This window comes from Panthera uncia (genome assembly GCF_023721935.1).
Source record: "Panthera uncia isolate 11264 chromosome C1 unlocalized genomic scaffold, Puncia_PCG_1.0 HiC_scaffold_4, whole genome shotgun sequence".
In the NCBI taxonomy this organism is placed as follows: Eukaryota; Metazoa; Chordata; class Mammalia; order Carnivora; family Felidae; genus Panthera; species Panthera uncia.
In genome coordinates, this window is record NW_026057585.1 from 2,277,098 (window position 1) to 2,288,642 (window position 11,545).

The 11,545-nt window shown below is 49.9% G+C and overlaps 2 protein-coding genes across 2 annotated transcripts in view; both read left to right on the forward strand.

The window, feature by feature from the left end:
• The first annotated feature begins 162 nt into the window (after positions 1-162).
• On the forward strand, positions 163-8,281 carry MTMR11 (myotubularin related protein 11). Its single transcript, XM_049616428.1, has 17 exons — positions 163-891; positions 1,309-1,430; positions 1,654-1,714; positions 1,872-2,014; positions 2,484-2,562; positions 2,694-2,829; positions 3,079-3,166; positions 3,323-3,411; positions 3,497-3,621; positions 4,013-4,079; positions 4,325-4,395; positions 4,942-5,108; positions 5,407-5,580; positions 5,832-6,014; positions 6,513-6,806; positions 7,272-7,457; positions 7,729-8,281. The coding sequence occupies exons 1-16, from the start codon at positions 729-731 to the stop codon at positions 7,416-7,418; spliced, it is 2,109 nt and encodes a 702-aa protein (XP_049472385.1). The 5' UTR covers positions 163-728; the 3' UTR covers positions 7,419-7,457; positions 7,729-8,281.
• Positions 8,282-8,818: 537 nt separating this feature from the next.
• SF3B4 (splicing factor 3b subunit 4) overlaps positions 8,819-11,545 on the forward strand; it is a 5,017-nt gene continuing 2,290 nt past the window's right edge. The window contains exons 1-4 of the mRNA XM_049616402.1: positions 8,819-9,070; positions 9,546-9,674; positions 10,141-10,683; positions 11,015-11,221. Coding sequence (XP_049472359.1) covers positions 9,037-9,070; positions 9,546-9,674; positions 10,141-10,683; positions 11,015-11,221 — 913 coding nt within the window. The 5' untranslated portion in view covers positions 8,819-9,036. The remainder of the gene's footprint in view (positions 9,071-9,545; positions 9,675-10,140; positions 10,684-11,014; positions 11,222-11,545) is intronic.

The window sequence follows — 11,545 nt, forward strand, 5'->3', positions numbered from 1 at the left end:
ACTGGGGTAACGAATCTGGGCATTTTTTCCCCAGTCACCCAGTTTTTCCTCACCTTTTCCAGGCTCCTCCACTTTCTCTCTACTTTTCCAAAATTGTGTGTATTCCCCTTTAAGGGGCTGGGCATCTCTCCCGCCCTCTCCAGAGTCGACTGAAGTTTCCGTGCAGCCTCCTCTGGCTGGGTTGGACACACCTTTCAAGAGACCCCTAATCGAGCTCCAAGCACCACAACCGCTCCTTACCCTAGTGCTGTCCCCCTGCCCCTCTCCCTCACCTACCTCTTCTCAACTACAAGATTCAGCCTCTCCCCAAAGGGCTTGAGCATCCTAAAGGTTTCCCACCCTTCACGGCTCCGTCCCCGGATGGAGCCAGAGAAATGTGGTGGGGGGGCCGGGGCCAGAGTTTCAACATCGCCCCCCAGAAGGAGGAGCCAGAGATGGGGGTAAGGAGAGGAAACTTGGGCTTGGGAGGGAAGGGGACCGTGGGCAGGAGGGGGTGAATGAGGAGGATTGGGAGATAAAAGAGGGGTAAGAAAAAGATCTAGAGGAGGATGGTGTGGTCCCATATCAACTTCGGTTGATGGAACTTGGTCTGTCTTTTTCACAGTCTCAAGTTCATTGTCTCATTACCCATTAACCAGCCCCTCCCTTTACTGTCTGCCAACTGGGTCCTAAACTTCCCGGCAGCCACTGATCTCAGTTTCCCCTGAGAGCCTGAGTGTAGGCCTCCAATGGTGGCTGCTGAGGTAATCCCAGGTCCCAGAATTGGAGAGGCCTGGGGATTAACCCTACACCCTTTGCAGCACTCTGGACCAAAGTGTGTCCAGAGGACTGGGATGCTGGAGCCCAGGAGTCAGCAGCTTGACGGTCACGTGGCCTCTGGATGCCTCCCAGGTAGTAGCTTCCCTTTCAATACTTCCAACCTGCAAAGACTCTTCCAAATTCCATCCTGCTCAAATCTTGCTTCAAACTTCACCAAAGATACCTCTGTATTCTTCTACCCACTCAAAGTGCTTCTGCCTCAGGCTGGCTCTCTTCCCTGTCCAGAGCTGACTGGGAACATGGACCTTGATGGTCCCTGTTTTCTGGACTCTGTTACTCTTTTTCTCATTTACTTATCCAATAAGTATTTGAGTGCCTACTATGTACAAAAGAATACAAATGATCCCCTCCTAAGCTTTCTTTCTAGTGGGTTTAGGGGAGGATCTTAATCTTCCCTCTTTGGATCCTCCTGTCTCAGAAGACTCGGTGTATACCAGTGTGGGCGACACTGGGAATAGTCATAACCTAGCTTTCCTTCTTCCCCTGTAGGGGAGCAGATCCTAGCATGGGCCCCAGGGGTGAGGAAGGGGCTGGAACCTGAATTGCCTGGAACTCTGATCTGCACCAACTTGAGGGTCACCTTCCAGCCCTGTGGATGGCAGCGGAGTCAGGTGAGATGGACAGGGCAATGGAAAGGACAGTTAGTGAGAAATGGACTGGGGGGTCTAGAAGGATTTAGACAAGTGAGACAGGGAGAATTATGCTTAAGGGCTGTCTTTTGAATGTATCAGGGATGGTCAGTTGGGATTATCTCTTGGGAGGTTGGGGGTTGCCAGGGTAGGACAATGAGCAAGATTTCAGGTGTCTTCGGCATCAGTCGTGTGCTTCCTCTAGGAGACTCCCCTGAGCAGCGAATATGATTTTGCCCTGGTCAACATTGGGCGATTAGAGGCTGGTAAGTGGGTGGTGGGGTGTTTGTGAAGGGGCTCACTGGGGGCTCACCCTTTCTCAATTCTCCGAGGGCAACAGGGATGGAGTGGGATGGGCCGGAAGACTTCCTTGTAGAGGGACTCTGACCAATGGCTACACTGCTTTCTAACTCTTGACTTCAGTGAGTGGCCTGTCCAGAGTCCAGCTCCTCCGTCCAGGGTCCCCACTTAAATTTATCCCTGAGGAGATTCTCATTCATGGCCGAGACTTCCGGCTGCTCAGAGTTGCTTTTGAGGCTGGAGGACTAGAGCCTCAAGCCTTTCAGGTAAGAGACCTTCAACCCAAAGACTCCTCTTCAGAGCCTTGGGGATCCTTTCCCTGGTATTCCCACTACTGCCCTATCTTTTACAACCCCTCTCATCATTCTGTCTGCTTCTCTCCTCAAGGAGAGGCTAAAAGCACAAGAGTAAGGGGCCTGAATTCTAGCCCTGGGGTTGCCAATTATCAGGAGTGTGACAGTGGGCAAGTTTCTTCCTTTGAAAAACAGGGAGGGCTGGATGAGACTGTTCCTGAGATTCTTCCCAGAATTCACATCCTGTGGTTCCATGATTCTGGATGTGTTCTCCTGAACCCAGGCCCCATGACCTGTGGAAGCTCCCTTCCTCAGCGACTGTCTTTGCTATTGTCCTGTGTCTCTACTGGTGGCAAAGACAGTTGAACAAACATGGGCCCCACTTCATCCTCTACACTTCTTCAGTCTGAGCCAGAAGGCTGTGATGTCCTTTCCTCCACAGGTGACCATGGCCATTGTCCAAGCCAGAGCTCAGAACAGTCAAGTTCAACAGTATGCAGGGATACCCCTGAGCAAGGCTGGTGAGTGAGGGTGCTTTAGGGTAGGGGAAAGGTAAAGAATCTGAGAAAGCAGAGGCTGGCTGTAGACAAAAGAGCTGAGAAGCTCTCTCTGGTTCCTCTTCCTTTTTTTCTGTGCCTCACTCCTGTCCTAGGCCAGAGTACAGGGTCCAGAAAACCACCTGTTCCCCTCTTGGAGACATCAGAAGACTGGGAGGCTGAGCGGAAAAAGCAGGGGGCCAGGGGCTGGAGGGTCAGCACCATCAATGAGAGGTTCGACATAGCCACCAGGTGATCCCCAAGTCCACCCCAACCCCTGCTGCCCTCCCAATCTTCCCACAGTTCTTAGATCCTCTAAAGCTAGGACTTCCCACAAATTCCAGCCTCTAAGGACATCCACAAAGCTTTCCCCCTTACCACCTAGATCTCCAAACTTGAGGTTCCTGGGAATAATGCCCTCCTAAGCAACTTCCTGATAATGACAGGTTGCATTATAACGAGGTCACTGAGCTAAGCTGTGACACACTCTCAATTTCACAGCCTCCCCCGTTACTTCTGGGTCCCTAAGCGAACCCTGGACAGTGAAGTCAGGAGAGCCTTTGGCCACTTCCATCAGGGCCGTGGACCGGTCAGTATAAGCAGCAGGGTGATGGTTTGGGATTAGATGATTATGGGGGAGGGAGGGGTCAGGGAGGGTCATTGTTGAGGGAGGTCAGTGTGGGGGCAGGACAGGGTGGGGCTAGGAGTTTCTCCCATGGTGATCCTAACCTCCCACCATCTGAAGCGTCTGTCCTGGCATCACCCTGGGGGCAGTGATCTTCTCCGCTGTGGTGGCTTCTATACAGCCAGCGACCCTAACAAGGAGGATATCAGGTGAGGGAAGGTTTGATGAGTAGAATCAAGGGTTGGAGGTTCAGGGCAGATTCGTTCCCTTACGTTGTGACTCCCTCCCTTCCAGAGCAGTGGAGTCGATGCTTCAGGCTGGGCATTCAGACGTTGTCCTGGTGGACACCGTGGATGAGCTGCCTAGTCTCGCAGATGTCCAACTTGCCCACTTGAGGCTGAGGGCCCTCTGCCTGCCTGGTGAGACAACCTCTGGGCCCTACCTCCATCCCAGGTCTGCTGACCCTAACCTGGTTTTTCCCCTTTTGCCTGTTACAGAAGAGTAACCAACCCTGCAGCCCAATCCTTCGTTTTCTATTCCACTCTCATCTCCCACAGACTCAGATTTCCTGTCTTCCTGATCTCAAAGTATCCTCTCTCTTTTTTGTAACAGCTTTATTGGCTGACATATAATTTACATACCATAAAACCCACCCTTCGCCCATCTTAAGTGTTTGGTTAATTTTATTACATTTACAAGGTTGTACAACTATGTATGATTCATTTTAGTAGCCTCAGGAGAAGATCCTGAATCATGAATCCTGAGTTCTCCCAATCTCTTTGTCCTTCTGACCCCTCTACTCTCTCTCAGATTCATCTGCAGCTGAGGAGAAATGGCTCTCAGCCCTGGAAGGAACACGATGGTTGGATTATGTCAGGTACTGTCTCATGTTCTAGCTATGTTTTATAATTCAACCCTCCCCAACCTAATGTTAACTTGAACTCCTAAATGGCCTTCCATTAACTCTTCTCTTTGGTTTCTCAAGAAGACTCTTTTTTTTCCTGCTCCTTAGAAGGAGGAAGGGGCGGAATTTTGGAGTCTGCGTCTATTCCATCCCATGACCCATCACTCCCTTCCTCCAGGCTTATCATTCTTCTCTCCTTTTTCTCCTCTGCCCACTAGGTCTTGTCTTCGAAAGGCCAGTGACATCTCAGTCCTAGTGACATCCAGGGTTCGCTCTGTAGTACTACAAGGTGAGTTTCTTGGGTTAACCTACTCCATTCCTTCCTTTTTCCTTTACTCACCCAACTGGGAGGGAGACCTAGAAGTTTTCCTTGTCCTCTTCTAGTGCTAGGACCTTATCCTGTTACTAGGAACTACCCATGGGCCCTAAATCATTCTTCAGTGCTACCTGTGCCTCACAGTAGTAGTCCTACTACTAGCTCTAGTGCTGCTACAGTTTGTGGTCCCTAACAGTAGGGTTATTCACCTTCTGTTCTCGTGCTTCCATCAGTGGATGGTGACCGGGGTTGGGGTGGGAAGAACAATGGAGAAGCTGGTTTGAGATTTGTGATTCTACCTCCTGCACGTGAAGCTGGGTATTTCAATCCAGGTGGAGTCTATGGACTGAATCATTCAAGGTCTTTATTTTCTCTTCTATTTGCCCTCTCAATCCTACCTACCAAAACTTTAACCCTCTGTACCTCTCTCTTCTTCTTGCCACGTTTCCTTTCCGCATTTTCTTCTGCCCTAGTTTCGTGGCCCCTCTTCTTTGTCCCTTCTCCCTCTTTATCACCCAGAGCGCGGTGATCGTGATTTCAATGGCCTCCTCTCTTCACTCGTCCAGCTGCTTTCAGTCCCTGAAGCCCGAACACTGCTTGGCTTCCAATCACTAGTGCAGCGAGAGTGGGTGGCAGCTGGACACCCCTTCCTGACCCGACTTGGGGTAACTGGAGCCAGTGAAGAGGTGAGATCATGTTGGGAGAGTAGTGGGGGGAGGTATTACCAAAGATGTAAGGGGATGAGAAAACTATATAGTATAATCCACTGGAGGTGAAATCAGGTTAGAAGGTTCCTGAGATTAGGCTAAGCTTGAAGGGAGACCTAGATGAATGAAGCACCACAACTCCCTACTACCCTCAATCGGATTTCCATTCCCTGATCTTAGTGGCCCTGTTGTCTGTGTCTCTCGTCCCTCGTCATTGTCATCCTCCTCTTTTAGGTGCCCACAATCCCTCCTAACCTCTTAATTTCCTCCTTCTCAGGCTCCAGTGTTTCTCCTCTTCCTTGATTGTGTCTGGCAGCTCCTCCAGCAGTTTCCAGCTGAGTTTGAATTCTCAGAGTTTTTCCTTCTTGCTCTTCATGACAGTGCCAGGGTTCCTGACACCCTCACATTCCTGAGAGATACTCCCTGGGAGCGTGGAAAACAGGGTGGACAGGTCAGTGAGTTCCAGTTTTGATTTGTCTTTTCTTTTCCTTGAGAAGTACCCTCTGAAGTTTAGTCTTAATTTATGGAAAGTGAGGTCTGTGGATGGGAAAGGGGGAGGTTGGTGCCCATTCTCACGACTGGACTTTCACCCTACATCTGATTCCCAGAGGAAGAGGTGAGCGTCTCATGATTTCTATACAGACTTGGGAAAAGGATTCTTTTATTTGTTTTACCATCCTTTTTCTTGTTTTCTCTGTCCAGTTCAACTCCTATACACAAATCTATAACCCAGGGTACTGCCAACCCCCTGCTGGGAATTCTGTTAACTCACAGCTATCTGTCTGGGACTGGGATTTACGCTACAACAGTGAACAGATACTACAATTCCATAATCCTGGCTATGACCCAGAACACTGCCCAGATTCCTGGCTTCCTAGACAGCAGGTGAGATGTCTACACTTCCTAAATTCCTTTGCCTTTCTCACAGGCTCATCCTTTTAGACAAGGAGAAGTAGAAAGACACAGTTCCCATGAACTCATGTCTGAGTTCCCCAGGGAAAGCTGCCCCACACTTCCTCTGTAGCTGTCACATGTTTTGCTCTTCATGACAGTGCCAGGGTTCCTGACACCCTCACATTCCTGATTAGGCAGAAATCCTAGAATAGCACAGAGGGCAGCCTTCTTGTCCTCATCTTTATTAGTTTTTGTCTCTTACATACATTTTACAAGTTTCCCTAAAATTGACTTTCATGAGACCTGAGGCCTAGTTTGAAGTTTGAAGCCTAATGAGGAGAGAAGATAGAGTTCTCAGGGGGAGGCCTGTAGTTCAATCACTAATGCAGTGTGAGTAGGTGGCAGTTAGACATTCCTTCCTGATCCATTTTGGGGAAAGTGGGGTCATCTAGTTTCTAGGTTGCCAGTTGATTTCTCTTTTCCTTTTAGCCAAGCTTCATGGTTCCTGGACCCCCCAGTTCTGTGTGGCTCTTCTCCAGAGGGGCCCTGACTCCCCTCAATCAGCTCTGTCCTTGGCGGGACAATCCTTCCCTGCTGGCAGTCTCTTCTCGTTGGCTCCCTCGAGCAGCTATCTCCTCTGAAAGCCTGGCTGATCAGGAGTGGGGGCTCCCCTCACATTGGGGGGCTTGCCCTTTACCCCCGGGGTTGCTGCTGCCTGGATATCTGGGACCCCAGATCAGGCTGTGGAGACGCTGCTACTTGAGGGGAAGGCCTGAGGTCCAGGTGAGGAGGGAAGACAGGGATTGGGAGTGGGAGAATGGAATTGACTACTAAACCAGATGTTTCAGGAGAAAGCAAATGTTTCTAGGAGTGGAAAAGCAAGGGCCTGGGGAGATCGAGAAGTGAAGTACCATTCCTATTGGACTCCAAGTGGATAGGTTTGGGAGAGTGTATGTGGTGGGGATGCAGATGGTTGTTGCTCAGATCAAGTAGAACCTAAGGCATAGCTGGAGGGGGAAGAGAGAATTAAAGATGCCAGCGGTGATGGTAACCAGACTTGTCATGGGGATCAGTTGGTAATGTATAAAAATGCCAAATCACTAGAATATGCACCTGAAACTAATAGGATGTTGTAGTTAATTATACTTAAAAAAAAAAATATGATGCCAGTAGTGGACAGAGATCTCAGAAACAGGGAGCTAGAGCTACAATAATATTCCTCTCTGCCTCTCTTTACCCCCTCCCCAGAAAGGCCTCTCAGCTCCCACAATCTCTGGCCTCCAGGATGAGCTATCCCATCTTCAGGAGCTTTTAAGGAAATGGACACCAAGAATATCTCCTGAGGATCATTCCAAGAAAAGAGACCCAAATACCATTCTCTCCCAATCCCGCTGAAATTACTGTCTTTTTTTTTTAACCGACTGAGCGACCCAGGTGCCCCTTAATTACTGTCTTTTTTATGGGCATGGCAGAGGGTGGTCCAGAGTGAGGGAGGGTTCTAACCTTCTGATTCTTCTTATCTGGTCTTGCTGTCTCAGCTTTTGACACTCCAGCACTCAACAAGCTCACTGACCTTTCTGTTGCAAGTGTGTGGTGCTAACCTTCTCCAACTCTTGCCCTGTCCTGTTTGGTTCAAGATAGGTTTCTTGTGGTTTGAGGAATTAAGAAAAAAAAGCAATCTAGAACATGATTACCTTTTTTCCAGGGCAATTTTATCCCTTTGGATATCCAGCTGTTAAATTGTGAGAGATGCTGTCCATCAGTCTTAACACGATGGCCTACAGACCTCATTCTCACCTCCTCTTGCTGCTTCCTTAATTCCAATTTGTTTCTTCCCTTTGGTTTTCTATGGGCACGCAGTGGGTATGGGAGACGCACTGTCTCTTCCAATTGTGTATTTTATACACTGACATTTCTATTTAAGTTCATTAAAGCACAGTATTTATACACATTGCTGACATTATCTCTTGCGTCTGAATAAAAGATCCTAGGTAAGGGGTGACTGTGTGGCTCCCTAGTCAATAAAGCATGTGACTCTTGGTTGTGCTCAAGTCATGAGCTCCTGGCTCTTGAGTGTGAGGTCTACAGCTGGCTCTGGGCTGACAGCACAGAGCCTGCTTGGGATTCTCGGTCTCCCTCTCTTTCAAAAACAAACATTAAAAAGACCCTAGGTAGGAAAGGGGTGGGTGCGAACCGGGAGAGGATGGCACCCATCATACTGTCCTTAAGGAAGTAAGGGGATAGGGCAGGTCAAGTCCACATGCAATTGGGAGAAGGGTTCCCTTCGAAGGAGCAGACAGGCCAAAAGCACACCAAGACGTTGTTGCCGGGCCCAGGGTGTTCTGAAGGTAGAAAGTGAGGCCTCTGGGCTTCAATGTCAACTACTCCTCAGCTTTGGCCACTCTCCATTTCGGAGCCCCAGGTTCCCGTCAGGAGCCCTCACCCCCACCCACACGCAATAGGACTAGGTGAGCTAGACGTTCCGCTTCTTTCCCATGAAGGAAAACCAAACACCTCAAGCCCAGGCTGGGGCTGAGGCCACCGCTGTCCGAGGGTTGTGGGCCGGGGTGGGAGCTGCCTCCGCGTCTAAAGGCAGCACAATCCCTCGGGGGGGGGGGGGGGGGAAGAACACCCTCCTCTGGGGAACAAAGAAGGCTCGTTTGGCAACAAAATATAAAAAAGTAAAGTTTTGTGCTTTCAGCTTTTGAATTTCCATTTTTGGGAGCAGTGTGATCCTTTAGCGTCCAGTACTGCCTTCAGAGGGTCTGAGCATTTGCATCCCGCCTCCCTCGCTTTCACCGCTCGCGTGAGCACTTCCTCGCAGGGCCATTGATGGGAGGCGGCCCACCGAATCGCGGGAAGTCTCCGCCGTTCCTAAGATGGCCGCGGCCGCTTCCGGCTCCTCCCCCGCCGCGGCCCTGCCCACTGCCCTCACGTCCGCGTTCGCCCCGGAAGTGGAAGTAGAGTTCAGAAGGCGGGACCGCTGCCTGGAGACGGCGGGAGCTCTTTCGCCATGGCGGCCGGTCCGATCTCCGAGCGGAACCAGGGTGATTGGAGGGGATGAACCCGGAATAGGCCCACGAGGGCTGGCAGGCATCGACTAGGGCCAGCAGTGTCTTCGCCTGGGCAGGAGATCGGACCTCCCCTGGAGGGCGCGAGACCGGCCCCCGTGCCTGCTGGAGGGAGGGTGGCCGAGTGTAGGCTGAGGCCTGTAGGGGTGGTGCTGTCTGTGCCCAATCCCTTCTCCCTTCCCATTCAAAAAAAAAAACCCAAAAAACAAAAAAAAACCCACAAAAAAACAAAAGCCAAACCAAAAACAAAACAATTCACCAAAATAATTTGTAGCAGAACCTTTAGATTTCGGAAGGCTCTTTAGTTCCTGGAAAGGGAGGTGTAAGAGTTTAACCGAATTTTCTTTTTTTCTTTTTGCTCCTATACTCCATCTCCACTCCCAATTCCTCCGCCTGTCATCTCCTTCCTGTCATTCTTTCATCCTTGGCCTAACCTGCTTCCATCCTCTAGATGCCACTGTCTACGTGGGAGGCCTGGACGAGAAGGTTAGCGAACCACTGCTGTGGGAGCTATTTCTCCAGGCAGGGCCAGTAGTCAACACCCACATGCCAAAGGATAGAGTCACAGGTCAGCACCAAGGTGAGTACATGACAAGAGGTGAGTTTATGTATTGAGGGGACAAACTGCTGGTGGAGGGCTCCAGCAGTATTTATTTATAGATGTTTTGGAATGAATTCTCCACAGATTCTTTTTTTTTTTTTTTTTTTTTCATTTTGAGAGAGTGCAAGCCAGCGTGAACAGGGGAGGGGCAGAAAGAGAAGGAGAGTCCTAAGCAGGCTCCACACTGTCAGCACAGAGCCCAGTGTGGGGCTTAAACTCATGAACCTGAGATCATGACCTAAGCCAAAATCAAGAGTTGGATGCTTAACTGACTGAGCCACCAGGAGCCCCTGCAGATTCTTTTAAGCGTAGCCCACAGCTTGTTTCTGGAACCATTCATTCCCAATGGAAACAAAGTCGTTATTTCTTGTGGTTTGGAAGGTGAATGAGTTATACCCCATTTTGAATCACTTAAGTTGTTAATCTCCACTCTTTTACTTCCCAGGGTATGGCTTTGTGGAATTCTTGAGTGAGGAAGATGCTGACTATGCCATTAAGATCATGAACATGATCAAACTCTATGGGAAACCAATACGGGTGAACAAAGCTTCAGCTCACAACAAGAACCTGGATGTGGGGGCCAACATTTTCATTGGCAACCTGGACCCAGAGATTGATGAGAAGCTGCTTTATGATACTTTCAGCGCCTTTGGGGTCATCTTACAAACCCCCAAAATTATGCGGGACCCTGACACAGGCAACTCCAAAGGTTATGCCTTTATTAATTTTGCTTCATTTGATGCTTCGGATGCAGCTATCGAGGCCATGAATGGGCAGTATCTCTGTAACCGCCCTATCACTGTGTCCTATGCCTTCAAGAAGGACTCCAAGGGCGAGCGCCATGGCTCTGCAGCTGAAAGACTTCTGGCAGCCCAGAACCCCCTCTCCCAGGCCGACCGCCCTCATCAGCTGTTTGCAGACGCACCTCCTCCTCCTTCTGCCCCCAATCCTGTGGTGTCATCACTGGGGTCTGGGCTTCCTCCACCAGGTAATGCTTTTATTCAAAATACTTTTGTCTTGTGTTTGGGGTATGGTGGTGGTGGAGCAGGAGGAAGGACAAAGGACCTGATGAAGGGGGATGTGGAGTCAGTAGGTGAAGAAAGAGGGATTGAGGGGTGATAGTCGTGGTGGGGAAGAAGGCTGTTGAGTTTCTCCAGGAGGTTGAAGTTGTTGTTCAGACTTGTCTAGTATTGCTTCTGACTTTGAAGAGCTGGGAGGAGGGGAAACAGCTTTTCCTTCCTGAAGAGGCCAGACGGAACAGGCTCTACAGACATTCTCTTCTCTCCCTGTCATTAACTTTTCTTCCATTTCCTCTATAGGCATGCCTCCTCCTGGGTCCTTCCCACCCCCAGTGCCGCCTCCTGGAGCCCTTCCACCCGGGATACCCCCAGCCATGCCCCCGCCGCCTATGCCTCCTGGGGCTGGAGGACATGGCCCACCATCAGCGGGAACCCCAGGGGCTGGACATCCTGGACATGGACACTCACATCCTCACCCATTCCCACCAGGTGGGATGCCCCATCCAGGTGGGTATTCTTTGCTGGGAAAGGGAGGGATGGCCTTGGCAGAGGAGCTTTACTGCCACTTATGCTCCTGTCCTTGTCCCTCAACAGTGATAATAATAGCCCCAGAGCTCAACTTTTCTTCAGTTTTTCATATAAAACACAAAATACTGTTCTCTGTTTACTTTAACAACTATCATCCTGTTTCCTTTTTCTGATGTAAGTTTTTCCAGAGAGTATAACTGTACTTGATTTTTTTTTCCTTTCACTTAAAAAAAAATTTTTTTTAACGTTTTATTTATTTTTGAGAGAGAGAGAGACAGAGTACAAACGGGGGGGGGGGGGGGG